The sequence below is a fragment of the Nematostella vectensis genome, chromosome 8 (genome assembly GCF_932526225.1).
Source record: "Nematostella vectensis chromosome 8, jaNemVect1.1, whole genome shotgun sequence".
Lineage (NCBI taxonomy): Eukaryota > Metazoa > Cnidaria > Anthozoa > Actiniaria > Edwardsiidae > Nematostella > Nematostella vectensis.
Genome location: NC_064041.1, coordinates 14,302,791 through 14,324,899, shown reverse-complemented (window position 1 = coordinate 14,324,899; position 22,109 = coordinate 14,302,791). Strand labels below are relative to the sequence as shown.

General features: G+C 42.3%; 1 protein-coding gene, 1 long non-coding RNA gene and 1 pseudogene across 2 annotated transcripts; 1 reads left to right on the top strand and 2 right to left on the bottom strand.

Moving 5' to 3' along the window:
* Window positions 1–1,037: 1,037 nt before the first annotated feature.
* LOC125570159 lies at window positions 1,038–1,592 on the bottom strand. Its single transcript, XR_007312538.1, has 2 exons — window positions 1,328–1,592; window positions 1,038–1,077 (listed from the first exon to the last, which is right to left on the bottom strand). It is a non-coding gene; the product is annotated as an uncharacterized LOC125570159 (long non-coding RNA).
* Window positions 1,593–11,245: 9,653 nt separating this feature from the next.
* LOC5510467 (lactadherin) lies at window positions 11,246–16,315 on the top strand. Its single transcript, XM_001630902.3, has 4 exons — window positions 11,246–11,991; window positions 13,548–13,937; window positions 14,575–14,897; window positions 15,277–16,315. Exons 2-4 carry the CDS (start codon window positions 13,559–13,561, stop codon window positions 15,424–15,426), a joined length of 852 nt encoding a protein of 283 aa, XP_001630952.2. The 5' UTR covers window positions 11,246–11,991; window positions 13,548–13,558; the 3' UTR covers window positions 15,427–16,315.
* A 3,656-nt stretch (window positions 16,316–19,971) lies between these two features.
* Window positions 19,972–22,099, bottom strand: LOC125570262 (annotated as a pseudogene).
* Between the last annotated feature and the right edge of the window lie 10 nt (window positions 22,100–22,109).

Here is a 22,109-nt window from a genome sequence, read left to right as displayed (position 1 = left end):
ACCGACAACAAAACGACACGAGAGCCACGAACAAAGGGCCACCCCCGGCTGAGCGGAGAAGGTAGTTAGTAAATATGGTATTATGTGGAGATTGAAACAGTTAAAATCGGTAACTTGTGGCGAGTGCCGTGTAGCGGATGTGAAGAGGTGATGGCGGCATTAGTGAAATCTGATGAAGGGGGACAATACGAGTGTGTACAGAACGACGAGCGGGGATATTGTGACGAGACTGTGTAGTGTTTTTGAGAAAGCGTGTTGCGTGTAGGGTAGGAAAGTAATATGTAGGGTAAGAGAAAGAAAAGTGTTTAGACTGTAGAGAGGAAACGGCGAGCGGCAATGGAGAGGGCGAGGCATGCGCGGAGGCATGTACCCAACAAAGTGCGCAAGTGGTATGACTGACAGGCGAAACCAAACAACAACAGAGACTGAACGAGTGTTGCGAAAACGCCGAGAAAAATATAAAATACTGTAGCGGTGAAAGGAAGTATTGCGGACAATGGAAAATGATGCTAGTAAAACGGCGAGAAGAAGATGAAGCAGGGGCGCGGGAGGCGACAAAGGGAGCGCGGCGAGAGCGGAGGCGACGCCGAAACGTTAACAAGACAGGAAGGATAGTTTACCACAGATGAAGCGATAATCGGTGGTAAGAGATAAGGGGAAAACGCAAAGGCACGAAAAAAACAACCGGCATGCATACGCAAAATGGACACAACAAAATAAACCAATAAGACAAAAGTGTGTAGGTCATTTCAGAGAGCTCTGCGAAATGTAAAACTAAAGGCATATAACGCCAACCAAGACTTCTCATCAGGGGGCGAGGTCTATTGGTTGGTCATATACGAACCTGGAGATTAAAGCGGGGAGACTAAGGGGAAAGCTAGGGGAAAAGCGGCGATGATGGTGGGAGTAAAAAGGGGAAAAAACTAGGGAGATGATTCGTATATGAAGCGTGTTTCGAATGATAAGGCCCTCATCACCCGCCCCTACACGCTCGTTAGTAATGCCTGTAGTGAAGCGTGGTGCATGCAATGGCCAAACCTGTGTAGCGCCTGGCTCCGGCTGAGTGCATGGCTTGGTCTGAAAAGTAAAAGGTAGCGCGCCGGGGAATGAGGTAAAGAGAAAAAAGTGGATAGAGGCTAAGATAGGAGGGGGAAGTGTGTAGTGGACAAAATGGTGCATGTGATGGTCCTGGCTAGCGGCTGTATGTGGTGGACTAAATGATAAATAAGTGTGGGAACTTATGCATGTAGCAGGAAGGGGAGAGAATACGGGTGTCGTGATGTGGTGGGTAGTATATAGGATGTGTGGGAAAGGAGGGTGTACATACCCGAGATGTGTATTGGCGGAGCTTAGATTGGTGTCTTGGAGGTATTCCGTATGCAGCGAAGTGAGGGGTTATGAGGGGATTGCGCTCGTGGTTATACGAGTATTAGATGAAAATAGATATCGCTGTTTCCGGTTCCGGTTATTGTACATCCGGGTATTTATTAACTAGGTTGCGGTTTGGTTTACAAAATTGGCAAAATATGGCGGATGAATACAATGAATGGCTATGTTATTGTACGGGAATATTTTGGAAGTGTTCTGTGCCAGATAGGATGATGACGGGGTGACATACGCTGAGAGGATAGAGTGTTGGTGAGGAGTCAGGTGAGGATATTCAGGGCAGTAGCGTGTGTTACGTAGGAGTCTCGTGGAAGTTTTCCTACGGTCATTGCTGAGGCCGGTATGTCTATATCTGGAGATGGTGGCTTGTTGTCGATGGAATAGAAGGACTGTTTTTATTGGTGTGGGTATGCTGTGTGGTACAGGAGACTCGTAGAATTCCTTTTCGGTTTGGATCGGGTATTCGTACCAAGACGTAGGGGCCTAAAGTGGTGTGGTAGTGAGGTGGGTGTGATCATATGGTATGGTGATGTTGGAGGGTGATGGTGAAGGATGGCTAGTAAGGTAATGTAGAGTGGAGATGGTGAGGGTGGTGAAGAGATAAAGTGGGACTATAGAATAGGTTGTGGTAGTGTGTGGTGGGTAGGTGAAAAAGAAAAAAAAAATAATATGGTGTGGTAGAGAGATGGCTAATGGCTGTGTTGGTGGGGAAAAAATTGGTACGGTGTATAGGTAAGAGTGGTGGTGAGGGAGATGTGTGTATGGTGGGGGAGGGGTAGTGTCTGGTGTAGGGTGTGGCTGGTTGGTGTGTTGTGGGTTGGTTGATATAGTCGTGGGATGCTATGGTGTGTATGTAGTAGGCTATGTGTGGAGGGGTAGATGTGTGTGTGGTGGGAGGGGGGTTGGGATGTATGTAGGGTGTGGTGTTGGAGGGAGCGCTGGTTGTAGGACTAGTGGCTGCTGTAGGGTGTGGTTGGTTTAGTGTGTTGTATGGTGAGTAGTGTTGTGGCCATGGGGGGGGGGGGAAGGGGTGTGTGGTTTTGGTGTTGGCAGGGGTCTGGCTTGTGTAGGGTGTGTTAGGTGTGTATATTTCAGGTGAGAATGTAGGAGAGTCTGAGGGGGGGGGGGGGGAGGAAGTGTATGTGTAGGTGTGTGGGGCATAGGTGGGTGTTGGTGTTGTGTTGGGGCTTGGAATAATCGTGGTGGGTTGTATGATGGCGTGGTTTGGGTAAAGTGGGTATGGGGCTGTTTGTGGGGTGAGGGATGAGGGGGTGCTTGTTGTGGGGTGGGTGGGTGGTTGGGTGCGGGTGATGTGAGTAGGAAGATGATATTTTACTCCAACATGCCACACCCCCCCACACACAACATCTCCTACCCATAATTTTCTTGACGACCTCTCCCCCACGCAACTTGATGCCCTACTATCTATCTCCCCCCACCCAGCCCTAGCCAGCAACCTCATAATACACTACAGTTCCCCCCTAGCCCCCCGACCCGCTCCACCACACCGCCACACTCCCCACCTACTCCCACACCTAGCCACACTAACACACCTCACCCCCCCAAACCCCCAACTACCCACACCCCCACCGCACCACACTGCACCCCCTCCCACTACACCTCACCGCCCAGCCGCCCAGCTCCCCACACCTACCACTAAACGCGCCCTACTACCCACACCCTTCCATACCCACCTCATACCACTAGCACACTCCACCCCTTTACCCCACACCCCTAACCCCACCTACACACCTCCACCCCACCCCAACATGCCACTACCATCACCCCTAGGCATACAGACCCCCACACCATCCCACTCCCCAAACACCACACACCCAAAACACACACAACCACCCCACCTACAACCACCTTCCCTTCTACACATAGTCACTCAACTTCACCATCCTATTACCAACAACCACTTCACTCCCCCCACTACACTGCGAACACACACACGCAACACCATACACCCACACCACTCATCACACACCCACCACCCCTCCTTCACGCCATCACACGCCCACCTACACCAACAAACTCACACCGCCGCCAACACCCATACAGACATAACAAATATGCCAACTCCAACACCCACCGTCACCCTAATATATGACTACATAGATCCCACCCCCGCACTCCCACTCGAACACTCTCCTTCTTATCACTATCAGTACACCACCGCCTTCCCCCTCGCACTACCAAAAACCAATGCAAAAGGTCCCACCTCAAACGTCTTACACAACACACACACCGCAAAGCCATAGTAAATCTTTCCACACACACCCTCACACCAGACATGACCTCAGTCCTCCGCAAAGGTCTCAAATTCGTCCCCACCCCTCCTCCCACACCTAGACAAACACTTCTTACAGCATCTCGCAAATTCACAAGACTTATGCACCTTAGATACCCCTTCCGCAACCAGCCCCACACTCCCCAACACCCTTTTAGAACCCCAAGCTCCTGGGACCCACCCACCCCACCCAACCACACATTACGCACCTACACCAATACCATCACACACCAAATCACCAACACACCCACCCCCCCCCCCCCCCCCCCACACACACACACACAAACACACCCAACCTCACACCGTCTGAACGCACTGCACTTAAACAATTATCGCAACTACCCCACACCATCATCAAACCAGCCGACAAAGGGGGAGCCATCGTTCTCTGGGACACCAAAGACTACGTACTAGAGGCCAACAAACAACTCAATGACACCAATTATTATTCCACAGTCTCCCATGCCCATACACCCTCCCTTGCACGTAACATTTCCCTATACATCCACCAACTGTTGCAAGACAACATAATCGATGAACCTACTCACGATTTCCTACCCCCCCCCCCCCCCACACACCCCCACGCACACCCCTGTTCTACATGTTACCCAAAATTCACAAACCCCACACCCCAGGCCGCCCAATAATCTCAGGTTGCCAATCACCCACAGAAAAACTCTCCATCTTTCTTGACCACTACCTCAAGAAATTTGTACCGCACATCCTACATCAAGGATACCACACACTTCCTACAAACAGTCCTCTCCCTCCCCACACCACTACCAGACACATGTTTTCTTGTCACAATAGACGTCGCGTCTCTCTACACCAACATCCCACATGAGGACGGTATAGCTGCCGCCCTCTCATACATACAAACACTACCCGCACACAAACGCCCTCCTATCCATGTTTTTCGCAGCCTCCTCAATTACATCCTCAAACACAACTATTTCAAATTCGACAACAAACACTACCTACAACTCCGCGGTACAGCCATGGGCACTCGCATGGCACCCTCCTACGCAAACCTATTCATGGCCTCTGTGGAACACCAACTCCTCCGCAACAACCCCCTGCCACACTCCCCACACACTTGGCTCCGCTACATTGATGATATCTTCATGATATGGACTCATGACGAGCCATCCCTCCTCAACTTCTTACAATACATCAACAGCATACACCCCACCATTAAATTCACCCATGAATACTCTCCCACCCGCATTAACTTTCTCGACACCTACATCCACGTCACACCCCAACGCACCCTCACATCCATTCTATACACTAAACCCACAGACAGCACGCTACTTCTACACTACCACTCACACCACCCACTATCCTGCAAACACAGTGTCGTTTATAGCCAGGCCCTCCGCTACAGACGCATTACAACCGACACAAATACCTACAAATCACAACTCCTTAAACTCAGACGCATACTATTATCACGTGGGTACCCTGATCATGTCATCCACACTGCCTTCACCAGAGCAAGCCAATACACGCAACACCAACTACTATTCCCCAACACTCCCACAGCCACCCCAACAACCACCCCCACCCCACCCGCCATACCTTTCATCACACCGTTCAATCACAACACATCAACCATCCCCCGCATCCTTCATGCTAACTGGGAACTCATATCCAGCGACCAGGAACTATCCTCCATATTCCCCTCACCCCCTACCACAGCATTCACCAGACACAAAAACCTTAAAGACACACTAGTCCACACCAAGTTCACATCCACGACACACACTCCATAGATACACTTAACAACACATCACCATTTTCACCACATCTCACACCTTACACCAACACCACATCAACTCAAACCACAAGAACGAGTCAAATGAGATGTACACAAAGGGAAGCAGCACGCCATATCCACTCCAAGCCAGCCAATCATCGAAGATGATTCACCACTACCAAGACCTTCAAGAACCGACGAACAGCCCCTCTACAGAAATATAACTGATATATATACACTGGATAAAAACTCGGAAGCCAGCCATCTACAACCATAAACCTACAGGCCCTAATAGAACGGCAAAAGGAAACCTACGAGTCTCCTGGACCACACAGCATATCCACACCAATAAAAACAGTCCTTCTACAGAAGCACATTCCCGATCCATCGACAACAAGCCACCATCTCCAGCTATAGGCATACAGGCCTCAACAATGACCGTAGGAAAACTTCCACGAGACTCTACGTAACACACGCTACTGCCCTGAATATCCTCACCTGGCTCCTCACCAACACTCTATCCTCTCAGCGTATGCCACCCCGTCATCCTATCTAGCACAGAACACTTCCAAAATATTCCCGCACAATAATATAGCCATTCGTTTTATTCATCCGCCATATTTTGCCAATTTTGTAAACCAAACCGCAACCAATTTAATAAATACCCGGATGTACAATAACCGGAACCGGAAACAGCGACATCTATTTTCATCTAATACTCGTATAACCACGAACGCAATCCCCTCAGTATCTAGCACAGAACACTTCCAAAATATTCCCGTACAATAATATAGTCATTCGTTGTATTCATCCGCCATATTTAGCCAATTTTGTAAACCAAACCGCAACCAATTCAATAAATACCCGGATGTACATTAACCGGAACCTAAACAGCGATATCTATTTTCATCTAATACCCGTATAACCACGAGCGCAATCCCCTCATAACCCCTCACTTCGCTACATACGGAATACCTATAAGACAGGCAATCTAAGCCCCGCCAATACACATCTCGGGTATGTACACCCTCCTTCCCACACATCCTACATACTAGCTACCACATCAAGACACCCGTATTCTCTCCCCTTCCCGCTACATGCATAAGTTCCCACACTTATTTATCATTTAGTCCACCACATACAGCCGCTAGCCAGGACCACCACATGCACCATTTTGTCCACTACACACTTCCCCCTCCTAGCTTAGCCTCTATCCACTTTTTTCTCTTTACCTCATTCCCCTGCGCGCTACTTTTTACTTTTCAGACCAAGCCATGTACTCAGGCGGAGCCAGGCGCTACACAGGTTTGGCCGTTGCATGCACCACGCTTCACTAGAGGCATTACTAACGAGCGTGTAGGGGCGGGTGATAAGGGCCTTATCATTCGAAACACGCTTCATATACGAATCGTCCCCCTAGTTTTTTTACCCCTTTTTACTCCCACCATCACCGCCGCTTTTCCCGCGCCCCTACTTCATCTTCTTCTCGCCGTTTTACTAGCATCATTTTCCATTGTCCGCAATACTCCCTTTCACCGCTACAGTATTTTTTATTTTTTCTCGGCGTTTTCGCAACACTTATTCAAACTCTATTATCATTTAATTTCGCCTGTCAATCATACCATTTACACACTTCATTAGATACATACCTCCATACATACCTCACCCTCTCCTTTACCGCTCACCATTTCCTTTCTACAATCTAAACACTTTTCTTTCTCTTATCCTACATATTACTTTCCTACCCTACACACAACACACTTTCTCAAAAACACTACACAGTCTCTTCACAATATCCCTGCTTATCATTCCGTTCACACTCACATTATCCCCCTTCATCAGATTTCATTAATGCCGCCATCACCTCTTCACATCCGCTACACAACACTCGCCACAAGCTACCGATTTTAACTGTTTCAATCTCCACATAATACCATATTTACTAACTACCTTCTCCACTAAACAAAAAAAAAAACCTTTATTCATAACTCTCATGTCGTTTTATTATCAACCCCATCTCTTATAACAACCTTAACCCGTCGTCCTAATCCATAATCTTAACCACCCGAACATAACCTGATAACCCTATCACTCCTCCCCCTTCCTTCACACTGCAACTTCACGAACGTAAACTAAGTTTCACCATTCGCTACACAACCACATCTCCACCTACTCATCTCAACCTATCACCATCTTCATCTTCTATCACCGCCTTCCTATATACTACAATACCACACTCACTCACTCTCTCATAACGATATATTATCACCCACATTTAAACCATAACCTTACAAATCCGAAATCGACCTCCGCACCACTACCATTTTAACACACACAGACCCATCACGCTAAATTATAAGCCTTATCTACTCCACATCCCCCTCACCACCACTCTCACCTATACACCGTACCAATTTTTTCCTCACCAACACATCCATTAGCTATATCCCTACCACACCATATTATTATTATTATTATTATTATTATTATTATTATTATTATTATTATTATTATTATTATTATTATTATTATTATTATTATTATTATTATTATTATTATTATTATTATTATTATTATTATTATTATTATTATTATTATTATAATTATTATTATTATTATTTCACCTACCCACCACATTCCCACAACCTATTCTAAAGTCCCACTTTATCTTTTCACCACCCTCCACCACCTACTAGTCTAACCTATCCACCTTTCCACCGTAATTACATTACTACCATCTCCACTCTACATTACCTTACTAGCCATCCTTCACCATCACCCTCCAACATCACCATACCATATGATTACACCCACCCCACTACCACACCACTTTGGGCCCCTACGTCTTGGTACGAATACCCGATCCAAACCAAAAAGTTATGTAAACTTATAAGTGATGATTTTTTTCTAGATTAAAACTAGAAATTTATCATTCAACTCACGAAAATAGGCTATGGTTCTTTCTTGCAAACAAAACATTAGTATGTATTATATTTTCTCAATTATTTTCCTACTGCATAAAAGGATTCGTAGAGTTAAAAGAAGGAAAGGAATCATCTTTAGCTTGTCAATCATCTTTAGCTTGTCATCTTTGTCTTTACTAAACAAGCAACAAATCAACACATCAACTAATTTATTATTACAAATTGCGACTCTACAAACGTGAAACAGAGTAATATGTCAGCGCAAAGGGGTTTATCACAAATTGCGATAGCTTTTTTATTACAAATTGAGAGAGGTATTATAAATTCCGACAAGTGTATTACAAATTGCGACAGGTATTTACAAATTCCGACGATTATTACAAATTGCGACTCTATAGGTGTTCAACATACCTTTTAAACCTTGTATTGATTTATTGGTTTTCTACACCATGCCTACGCAGACCATATATCTAGTTTTTTTTTATGTTATACTACTATACCTCTACTTGTTAGACCCTTTTCTCTACTAACATCAAATACCATAGTTTCCCAGCATGCAGTGCAGGAGCCTCTAGCGATTTGTAGCCGCCCGTTTTTCATTTTTATTCAAATTCCAATATACGAATCAGTCGCGGCTGGTTTTCGCTATGAAAACACTGAGTAAACGTTGTATCGCAGGCTAATAGTCGCCTGATAACATGAATAAATATCGGCGACCAAAATCAATTCATGGTCGCTGACAAAAAGCTTGCGGTGAAATAAATAACGCACTTTTCCCTCAAGTATGCAATAAATGTAATTTTAAAAGATTGGTAAACAAACTACCCATTGTTACTATAATCCAAGACCTTTTGTTTACCCGATAATAAAGCCACTTCATATTCGTAATTAGGCTTGTTACTATGCGCGTTCTTTCATTTTTGGGGCTTTTTTGTTTTTTTCATGCACTAAACCTTCATGAAAAACCTTAGAAACATAAGCAACGAACTTCTCTTTTTTTTTAAATCTGATAGACAAGCGCCTTATAGCCGTTCCGCGCTGATAGCCACAGACGCGTTTGGATACGCAACGTGTGCATTTGTTTATTAGTAACACATTCAATTAAGCAAAAGTTATTGAATTGTTGGCTAATACAGTTCACAGGATCAAGACTGTTGAAGAAGACTTGTCTTGGAGAACTGAATAACCGAAAACTCAAACGAAGAGAAGCAAGACGATTACGATTTGATGCAAGAGATCAAGAAATCTCTTTCTACATTTTTAGTGGCGGTAAATTGTTAGCGAAGAGCCAACGTGATTGGAAATTAGAGTTGTTTACTCTTGGATCCAAAGAGTAAAGATTGTTGACCGTTAAGGCCCTGGTATTGATTTATAGAGCGAACAAGAAGATATTATTTGCTTGATCAATTCTCAAGCAAGAGGGCTGGCAACATTCGTGATGCCAATTAACTGGAAAACAAACCTCTACGCGTCGGGGCCTCATGCTAAAGGAACTGCATCAAGGATATCGGCAAAGCCATTTGACATTAACCTTCGAAAAGTTGAAAGAAAAATTACTGCATTGCCTACGGACAAGTCGAATTTGCTGAGTGGCAAAAACACTAAAGAAGCCACGAGATTCTTTAACCTTAAGAGCTTGGGGCAGCACGGTACTTGTTTAAAAGAAATCGTGAACGCTACTGGCTTGGAAAACATTGAAAATAGCAAACAAATTGGCCCGCAAAATACACAAGTTAAGGGAAAAGAAGTAAAACGGATAGGATTGACAGAAACTATTGAAAAGGAGAGGTGGTCCCATTTGGCGAAAAAAGTAGACAAAGAGCAAACGCCAGGAAGCCGAAGTAACTCGTTCAGAATCACTGCCGACGAGCTCATAGCCAGGAAATTCACACCGAAATCATCACTAAATCGTCGACAAAAGTCCGAGGTGTTTTTAAGCGCAGTTCAAAAATTTGAAGGAACCGTCCCGGATAAACTTTTGAAAAAGGAAAACATGGAAAAGAAGCTTGAAGAAGAGAAGTTAGATTTTTGCGAAAATGAGCTCAAGGACATGCGAATGTTTCTTGCTCAGATGGAGAGAGATCTTGCTTCAATTCGAGATCAGACAGACAGCCTTCAAGACGAAATTACGGAAATTCGCGTACTGAACACAGCAGCTGAATACGAAGATTTCTTTGAAGACGACGACTATGTCTAGTTTTCCGTGTTTTGTATTAATAATAATATTGTCGGTAGTCAGACATTTATGGTAACCCAATAGCCAACTTGCATTCAGAAATCACGTGACTTTTTGGTTGGCAAACTCGCTCGCGCTCTGGCTTTTGGCTGCAAAATAACAACAACAAAAAACTTATTCAGCGCTTACGTCTCAACCAAAATGTTTATCTAATATGTCTAATTATTTATGTCAGGGCTTCTTTTATTGAAAGATTTTAATATTTCCGCGCTCTCTGGTGTGAATCTCCCTCAGCCGTTTCTGTGTTTATGGCGCGAGTTTAGCAGTCAAAAAATCGAGGAATTTCTTAGTGCAAGTTGCCTATTTATCGCTTTGTTATTGCCTACGTATGAACACCGAAATAATTCCGAAGAAATACCGACGCACCTCGGCACGCACGAAGGTTCTAGCCCGTTTTTGTGACTCCTATAATATAGGGTAGCGTAAGGATCATTGAACCTTATCATTGAGCATTTTAGAATAAACAAATGAGCCTCGAAGGCTGAAGCTGCGCAACTGATTTCTTTATTCTGATTTTGATTATATTAGAATAGTGATAGTTGCCGAATGGAAATGCAGTTTATTGCTATTTATTGTTTTGGGATTAAAATTCTACCACTCTTTGTGTCTGAGAACCGAAAAAATGCACGTAAATGGACAAATAAACTCTTTCTATTTTGATGCTTTTTTTCCCGCGACCAACGAACCAACGAACTGGTTCCTCAAATATGGGTGCTCTCTACGCCATGTTTGTGATATCGCGAGAGGACGAAAACCTAAGGAATTTACAGCGATTCAAGTTCCCTAAAGATTAATTTTCTAATTTTCAGTCATTTCTACTGGATATCTCGAATTTCCCGCTTACTCCAACTATTTTCTTTTCTTTCCCAAATGGAGCTTAATTCCTTTTTAGTGATCTTGTTGATATTTAAGAAAGATGGCACAATTTGATGGTATGGAAAAACATATTCAAAAATTATAAAAATCGAAAAACGAGTTGGCATTCATTTTCTTGAAAACATTTATACATTTATATGAAGCGTTTCAGTTTAAAATATCCACAATAATGCGAAAAAAAACTAATATTAAATCAAATAAGGATCTATCTTCGACAGTTCTTTTTTATAATATTTTTTGAAAGTTGTTGTGTTTGCGCGTGTGTCTGCTCAATCAATTCGCAGTTGGTACGCTATAAGTTTATTACTCGCTACCCGGGATATAACGGTAAATACTAACACTAATGTTTGTATTAATTTGTTTTTAAAGTGTAAAATATGAACAAAAGCTATAAACACAGTAATCCAATGAATTTAGAACAGACCTCATGCTGATGGTACCGTAAAACGCGAAAAGCCCCTGTTGTTTACGGGAAGACAAACTCTCGAGAACGTTAAAAGGGAGCTCACAAGCTTAGGTGAGTCAAGACGGGGTTTTTTTACGTTTAAGTGGCTTTAGGGTTTACTAAGACACAAAGCTGATATTTCTTATAAAATGAAATTGAAAGGTCATAAAATCCAATGTAGAAAAATCATTTTACATAATGCATTTTCTTCAATTTGCTTTTACTATTACTTTCTTTGTATAAGGGACATTTAAAACAAAATATTGACGTTATTTCTAAGGATGCGTTCTTTATACACACAAATACTTTGAAAGGTTTCCTATATGAAGCTTAAGTATTACACACAATGGCTTCTTCAATAATTGGAACATGTTAAATATCACAAGGTGTTAAGAGGCCGTCGAAAGGTCCTTGTCTCTTAAGCCCCGTGCAAACTGCGCAAGCACCTGCCAGCATTGTTGGCGAATTCTTGCCCGACTGACCACAAGACAAAGGAAATGTCAGAAAAGTTCACTTCCCATTTTGACATTTCCTTTGTCCTATAGACAGTTATATTCGCCAGCAATGCTAGCAAGTGCTGGCGCAGTTTGCACGGGGCTTTACAACCCCGCAAGAGTGGGCGACTTTCCTTTCGAGAATTTGATCAACGAGAGTCTATTGAAGCTTCTTCCTGGCGAGCATCAAAACATTTTGATGCTCTCAACAATCAACATCCCGCCTCCTTTCCTACGCATTTCTCATTTTTCCTGTACTCAGGGAACAACAAAGAGGTCCGTATTATACTAGAGTGTACGCCTTCTGAAGATGAACATTAAAATGTACTGTGAACCAAGGATCTCGCATAAACTACCATTACCCAATTTGTTATAAGAACATTTTAGGAATATGGGGTTCGTATTTTCACCATCTTTGCCAATGGGGTTTTTATAGCAAGTGAGTCTTTGCTTGTCACTTTTCGTCAGTGTTACACGCCCCTTTTGGCAATCAATACATTCAGCTTACGCATGTATGACAAATAGGGGACAAATTGCGCTAAGAGATCACGTGACTGTTTAGGTGGCAAATTAGCGCGCGCTCAGCCTTTCAGTGGCAAAATAACAGCAAAAAAGGGAACTTATTCAGCGCTTACGAAAAAAAACTCTTATTTTCAGAAAGGGTTTAGTTTCATTTAAAGATTTTATTTCTTCATCGTTTTCTGGTGTGACGGACGCAATTATTTATGATTTTTTTGTTTGATCATTTTGTTTTGAATTTGCTACCCAAAAAGGTCACGTGATCTCTTGGCGCATGTCTCCTATTACATGTCTTGACTTTGGCTTATGGCATCGGGTCGGTTCCTGATAATCTTGTCTGAACGTTTTTTTGTTCCGTCGAGCGGATGATTCTCGAAGCGACCGCTGTGTTTATGTTTTCACATACACATACGTTTTCAACCTTTGTTTTGTTTTATTTTCCACGCCTACGCAGACCGGCTAAGTATTGTACGGTAAGATGCCTGTACTCCAGGTCAAGCCATGAAACAATATCATTCACGAAATTCTATACAAAACCACACAATTTGTTAGTCACGATCCGAAGAGGGTTGAAAAGGTGACTACGTTGCACATCTTGCTCTTGGCTCCTTGCAGGTCCAAAGTATATGGCTTTCCTCGCAATCTCGACATCTGTGTTGCTATGGCAACTATCCAAGACAGGCGCCTGTTTGACAAGCAACGCCTTTACCAATCAGATCCTCACTGGTCACGTGATCCGTACCGTGACTGCGACGGACTTCGCAGCATGTGCAAGCCAGTGTGGCGTTACAAAGGGATGTCATAGCTTCAACGTGTACCTGTCACGCAATTTGTGCGAGCTGAGTAACGCAACGCACCTCTCCCACCCAAAAGCCCTGGTGCAGAGTCCCGAGGCAAGGTACATGCTCTACTTCCCCCACCCCCTGGGGAAGTGCGATAGCTCGCTCTGTGGGACTGGCACTAGGTGTGTCATGAATGCGGACGGAGTTGGATACCGATGTAAAAGTGAGTTTTGTTTACTTCTGATATCGATTACAGAGCTATTGTCAGTCATACCTTTGTTATTGTTTCCACTCAATATTGTAAGACAAGTTATAAAAAAAGGGTTCACGATGTTGCGCGCGCATTGAAAATGCCACAGACTGGCGGGCCATAGCTGATCTTGTGGACGAAGGGGTATTTGACTCTATAACTTTTCAGCTTTTTCTAAAGCTTCATCTGTAAACTCCACTTTGTACGCAATTTTAGATCAGCGGTGGTCAGAGCCTAAGGAATGCATCATTTACACGTTACCCACGATGCACTGCGAATTGCGAGACATGGACTGTTATAACAGCTACCGTGGCCACCAATGCAAAGTTTTAAGAAAGAGGCAATTACCACGAGAGATTCCGCTTTAAATTGACCCGCACTTATTAAGGGATTCCGTCGAGCTCTGATATTTACTTAAAATCATTTTGCCTCACTGGGCTGGTTAGTGAAGCTTATGCGAATCAGATAGCACGTTTCTCTCTAGTATTTTGGTCTGTTGGAAACTTCTCAGACAATATCAAGAACTGTCAAGGTGGCCACGTAAGTTCTTCATCAGGAAAAAAATATATAATAATGATAAAAATATTTTAAATACATCATCTTGTTCCAGTGTGCTCAGATGGCTTAGGAGTCGCAGACAACCGCATTCCCGATAACCAGATCACGGGCTCATCCTATCAGGGCGCAGATCTTGTCCCCTGGCGCGGGAGACTGCTGAGCACATGGTACGCGGGCGCATGGGCAGTAGACATGTGGCAGTTGAGGGCAGGAGAGTGGCTCCAAGTTGATATCGGTCACGTGGTACCAATAACTGGGGTGGCCACGCAGGGGCGGTACTCTAATGACTGGGACCAATGGGTGACCCGTTACACTGTTCAGTACAGCGTGGACGGGGGGAGCTGGACCAGTGTGCTGGAGGCTGGAGTAGTCAAGGTTACCATTAACATGTCATTCAATCGTTTTCAAGACAGTCATTATTCATGCTTGCTTCGCCATTTCCTCATTAGGACATTACAAACCAATTCCTCATTAGGACATTACAAACAATATTTATATTTGCCTTTCCCATTCTTAGAACAGTGTATGTCGATAAATTTACGTTAACTTGGAGGAATTTTTATTTACTACGATTTTGCTTACCGCCAACTTGAAAAACCCGGTCCTAAGGTTATCGATTGTCGCTGCTTTCAAGTACTCGCACCAGGCTCGTTTAGAAAAACGAATTTTTGATTGATGTATTTCTGCCTCAATGTGAGCTATACTTTTTCTTTTAAAAAGTTATGACACCATCAGGTTTACTTTTGTTTTCTAGGAATTCGTGGGAAACTTTGATAAAAGTACTGTGGTCGAGAACTCCTTCCCCGTCCCCGTGATGGCGCGCTACGTCAAGTTTGTCGTAAGGGACTGGAACAATTACATCGCAATGCGGGTCGAGGTGTACGGCTGTGCAAACTATCCTTAGAAGTACGGCTTGTAACTAACAAGTGTGGCATGTAGCTAGACTATTTAGTATATTAACCGTCGCGTGTTTCATATTGACTTCTTAGAAATATATTAATTATATTTATTTGCTTTTGTGTTATTCTATTATAATGTTGTTACTATACACAATGATCAAACAAAACAAAATTATAGAAAAATACATGTAGCTACACATCCATGGGAGGGGGACACGTGAACATCCGAATCCAGTTATGTTGCAAAATAAATACAATATTAAATAATAATAAAAGATCATGATTACTGGCAGCAAGACACAGAACTTTTGGAGCTTGCAATGCTACGAGACTGATGCTTACATTTGCGGTAGATAGATTCAGTTTAGGAAGTTCGCGAGTCGTGAAGTTTAGAACAGTTTAATGACTCCTTGATTATATATGTAATCAATAAAAAAATACGTTGTCTACATCTCAAACCATGTCTCTAAGTTTAAAATCAAAGTTTATTTTCTTAGCGTTGTGCGATGCATGAAACCTCCTGAATCTTTTTTGATTCCATAATGAGATCCAAATAAATGTAGATGTTATTTATTATTTATATTATAGAACTATGAAACATTAATAACAGCAACTGTTAAACAAACATCTTCTCATATTCCTAAAGAAAAATAGAAAGATGGATGGGTTAAAGAAGGTTGAATTTTTTTTTATTTTTCTGCTCGTCTCGTAAATTCAGATTGACATTTTTAATATATTTTGTTTTTTAATCTTCTTATTATATTTAACAATCTTATACCTCCAAATGTTACTCAGCAACATGTTTAACCTGTTAGCATTAGAAAGATCGAAGAACTCATGTCGTGGTGGCGATATCTTGGTAAATACAATAAAAGATGATTACCTTGTGACCCAGCAACATGTTTAACGTTAGACGTATGATAGATTTATTCAAGTACTCCTGTTGCGATCAATATATATTGATATATTGATTGGGTTTCCACATGCAATAAAAGAGGATCACTTGTCCTGTTTGCAACCAGTACCGGGAAGCTTGGGGCTTAGCCTTTACCAAGGCCAGGGGATGGCTCTAAACCCGATATTACAGCTTCTTCTTTGCTTGGTAAGTTAGACTATTGAGCCGATATTCCAGCTTATTCTTTGCTTGGTAAGTTAGACTATTGAGCCCATATTCCAGCTTTTTCTTTGCTTGGTAAGTTAGGCTTTTGAGCCGATATTACAGCTTCTTCTTTGCTTGGTAAGTTAATCTATTTTTTTAAAGATTTCTCTAGGTCATACCTGGATACACTTGTTTTATTCACGTTACAACACTTTTTATGAGATTGTACAGCCTGAGATTTCACCACATTCTTCGAACATGCTAAGAGCACGCAAACTCTCAGTTAAGAGCAAACACTTTTTAGAAGACTATGGCTTCTGAAAGGTAAAATGATAGATTGTCTTCAATATTTTATTTAGATTTTATTTCCATAACCACCTCCTTCCATTGTCTAGAGCAGTCATTAACACGACCTATGACTATAACGACCCCCCGCCACCCAAGCAACCTCGACACATTCTATATCATTTTTCTAATAACCTAGATATAATAAGTTATAGATACGCGTTTAATTAATCCAGACTCCAATGCCGGTTGTCTAGTACGCACTGTACGCTCAGCAATATTTAGCCTTGTGTGGAGTTGCCAAATTATACCTGCCGCCCAATATACGTGGTACGTACACCATCTATCACCTGGTTTACTGCAATGTTACTATTGGTTTACTAACCTCATAGAATGCAGCTCATCGCATTAAGTACATTCTTCACTAAAAGAATAAACTATAACATGCATAGACGTAATATTTTCTTTAAATTCAGCGCCCAAAAATATATGACCCCCCTTTAATGACAGCCCAAAAAATGTGCCCCCCCCCCTAAATCGGCGCAAAAAAAACGTAGTCCTGCCTACATTCTAAACATATTATGTTTTATTTATTTCTATATATACCATTCACCCCACACCCTTACTCTTTTATTTAACTTTTCTTCTATTCCTGCCCACCCGGACTGCTACGACAGACACTGGTTGAACAGGTGTTGTTCACCGCAGCCCTTCAAGTGCGAGCAAACTTTAGCGTGGTCAGCGGTGCTCCATTTGTGCAAGGGTGAGTGATGATAGAACCAGGGGGGGGGGGATGATACAGGGAAGGTAGTGGTGGGGGGGGGGGGGGGGGAGGAGAAGGTCACTTGTGGTGCTCCATCTGTCCAAGGGTGAGTCATGGACAGCAGTGGCGGAACCAGGGGGGTATACAGTGGGGCCGAGAACCGAGTCCCCGCCCTCTTATCTATTTGTAGGATACAAATAGATGAGAAACTTTTTTCGATCAGATGCCACATGATATTCACTACTTTTTAATCTGTATTTGTTGCTTCATTATAGCGATACTGTGTTGCTGAGCTCGTACGTGAGCAATCACTTATCTGGATACAGAGCCATTGATGGAACAATTACTTGGAAGCTTGCATCGTTCTTGTCATACAAGTCTAGCCAATCACAGCCAGGCTCCAAGTCAGCTGACCACGTGACGTCACTAGGAGATGAGCTTACGATCAAGGTTTGTGAGCCGGTGAAGAAAATAACATACAAACAATCTGGTTTCGAAAACCTCGTTTTTAATTCTTGCTCGGGTAATTGCTGTTTGGGAGTCCGCTTCAGTCGCTGGGTTTTTTAGACCGGCCATTTAGAAGTTAACAAAAAAAAACGACAGTATTGATTTAATTATGTTTATATCCCTAGTTATATCCCAGTGATGAACTTTTACGCGTGCCCATTGGTCAATACAGGTCACGTGCACATTTTCAGCCAAAGTGATATCTGTCCTATGAACATTTTTCTGCAGTCAAAAAACACTTTTCGTCTGCTCAATAACTCCTCGCTATTAAGGCACAGAAAGAATGTTTGATTTATTTTATAGAATTATCATCAATATATTTTTGTAGAATTTATCCTGAAACGCGAAAGAAAAAGCAATGACAAAAATATTCACATCAGCGCGCTCGTGGTGTCATTTCCGTGCACGTCAGCGCAAGCAGAAGACACTTTTCTCAAAATTTCACAGTTGCCCTCGAAACTTCGCTTCTCGGTCAACTGTTTAATTTTCTTACCATGTCTCATCCTTGAACATTATCCGCCGATATCCCAGCCGCCAGAAGAGGTTTATTTACTAAATAATTTCTTATAAAGTATCATATAGCTTGTTTTCTTTGCAGTTCACAGAACTAGCCTGCATAGACCACCTACATGTGCTGGTGAATGTGACAATTGACTCTGCTGGAACTTTGACAAAAGACAAGTTCTATCACGTGACTAATGACGTCACGTTGTCGTATCGAACAAATGACTCGTGCAGTGGTGAGAAGAGAATACAGCAGTTGGTACCGCTCATGTTCTTTATTCCAGGTATGTCCGGAGAAACGATATCTTCTCTGTGGTAAACTAAGAACGTGAAAATGGGACTGGGGAACAAAATCGATCGGGAACGGGTTCCCGACCCCCTCCCCCCACCCCTCTCCCCCTTCAGTGAAATATCTATAGCACAAACGATCAGGAATCGTATTCCTCACTTTTCTTGTTGGCATACGACTTTGCCCTTTACAATTTCTTCTTATGCCTAGTGCACACTAGTGACATAACAACATAGGCGCGCGCACTCTGTTAAGCCCGACATAACGACCTGGACATAATGGCATAAAAGAAAAAATATATATGTTTTTTCTCTTATGTCGTTATGTTCATGTCGTTATGTTAGGCTTATATCAAAATATCGAACCATTCACAATTGAACATATGAACATAAGGGTGCATGCGCCTATGTCATTATGTCGTTATGTCACTGGTGTGCACCAGGCGCATTATTCAAATCATATTCAATCAATCTTCGATTTAAACCATTTGTTAAATCATACTTTATATCAGCCAGATAATAGAATTTGGTTGAAAATAAAAATGTGTTAACCCTGTATTTTTATTGCTTATTTAAGCATGACCTTAAAGATTCCTCATAAGCACCCTTAAAGAGCAGGTCCCCACATAACCTTTCAGAATGATAGTCTCCCTCCCTTTCTGACCTTTGCCACGCACGGGCGGATCCAGAATTTCAAAATAGGGGGGTGGATGATGGCCCTATATAGTTGACATAAATGGAAAATTATCAAGTAAACAAACAAAAAGCTTATAATTTTAACCAGCATTCTTTGGTAAAAAGCCTTCATGTTACTAAGCATTGTAAAAATTTCAAGGTTTTTGAGGTTCATTACACTACTACACTATCAATAATTATTCCTGCCAAATTTCATGCAATAATATTAAAAACACAGGAACTAGTGAGTGTTACGCTGAGCCATACATTAACGGAATTAATATTTTGAGAAAAATGCATTTTAAATTATGAAATAAATAATTCCTTATAATTACAACACCTGCAGCTAAATCAATGCACTAAAATGATCCTGCACAATATCTTGGTCCTTCTTGCTGCTGTTTCTTGTCTTCCTCCCTCTTCCTTTGACCTCTGAGCACCTTTCTTCTTTTCTTTTGTATGTCTCTCTCCTTGTACTCTGCACCATAAATACGTCCTAAGTCTAAAGCAGTGCAACCTGAATTAGTATACTTGCCAGCATCTATTTTCAATCGCCTGAAGAGATCTACAACAGTTGCTGATTCTTGATTGAAGTGTGCCACTGCATCATAAAGTCCAAATTCTAGGACAGGTCGAGCCACAAACACTTCTTTTGGCACACGCTGCCAAATCATTGCATTAAAAGATTCGTTTTGATTCTGTGTTTTGCCATGTAGGCACTTTTTCAGCAATTCATCATCACTCAGTCTGAGATAGATTGGCTTCATTAAGGCAATTATGTCTTTAGGTAAGCCAGAACCATGCTTTAAGGTCTTGGTCTTATTTGCACTGTCCCTCTTATAACCACACCAACTATTTGGTCCATCAGGACAATAGTCATGAAGAACTACCTTGTCATTAGATGCACAGTGAAATAAGGTGGCATAAATAGCTTTCTTCATTCCTTTCAGGTCATCGAGATTTGATCGTGGCAATGCCATAATAGTTTTGCAGTTTGTCTATCATGGCATCAGTCAACTTTCCCTTTCCTCCAATTCCCGCATTTGTTTTTTTCAATTTCCGCAGTGCTGTTCCCATCCACTTTTGAACGTGTCCAACGCATTCTTTTTTTTCTACAACTACATTATCATCTTCATACATATGTTCAACTTCAGTATGGCTCTTAGAATCACCATCTGCATAAAGTTCAGAGTATCTGAGCTTGTGTTTATCAATGGAGTGGCTGAACAGGCGACTAGCTCCAACCGACTCCATGCCAGGGGCAGAGCCATGGTAGTTGGCATTGCACTTGAAGCTGTGCTCTGCCCACCATGTTTTGTAGGCAATACTCTCTTTGTCAAGATTTGGATGCTGCTGACATTGCTTGCATGACTGGGACAGGGCTTCAGTGTCCAAGACCTTTCCATTATCCATGGAAATGACTGTGAAGCATCCATTTTTTTTAGCAAAACCCTCTTTTTTTGCCATGTACCATCACATGATACCCCACAATTTACAATATCATCTGCACTAGCAGCTTTCTGATCTTTAATTTCAATGGCTGCTCTCTTCATTGTTTCATTAGCAATAGCTTTAATATGCTTACTAATAGTTTTTGAGTTCTTGGAATATGCTCGTGCGGTTGGAGGTGGCGGCATGTTCATCAAGGTACAAAACCTTTTTGCTCCACTGTGGCCTTTGCCAAGCGATCGCATGGAAATACCAGGCGCCTGTTTACTTCATAACTCTTCGCTTGCTTTTTCGAAGTGAAAAACTCTGTTTTCCAGCCACACGAAGAACACAATAGCTTAAGACTGGAAGCACAGCCTTTCCTTTGAAGTTGATTTTCCATAAACGTAAGACTGGAATCGGCACACTCACTGCAGCGAAGAGAATACAATATCTCACTGAGTATTTCCATATCAATGAGCCTGTATCCAGTGATAAAAGGTTCCCCTGACTGTTCTTGGAAAGATGTAGACAATTTTGGGACGTCTTTAGATAGTTTTTTTAGACGAAACAGATCGCCTAGAGGACGTGTTGACATCAACACGTGTCTCGTCGACATCGTCTTTCTTGGCTATTTTCGGCAACGTTTCTTGCAATTTTGTGTGCTGATTGCCCGAGAATCTTCTCTTTGGTCGTCTAACACTTCGATTTTTAGGCATAATAGACTTCTTATGATGAGATTTAGAGACTTTAGAAGATATTAAACATATAACGATCGAGAAACTTGGAAGAAATTGTAAATACTTGCAAAATGTGTGAATAACTGTGTTCCAAAACGAGGTTAGGACCTAGTCTACCTCTATACAGTATAACACAGGAAGTCCATGCAATGTAAATATTTTTTTCCGATTACTATGGCCCGTTTTCATTGGAAAAAGGACGCCAAAACAATGCGTTGCCCCTGGCAACCAGGGAACGACCTTCAGAAAATCGCAAAAAAGGGAATGAAAATGTTTTTTTCCAGAAATACATCTAATCACGAATAAAGCAGAGATAATTTCTAGGCTAAATCAACTGGAAAAATTTTTTTGCCAATTTACTTCAAACTTGTAGTTTTTTTAGTATCATACCGCCTTAAG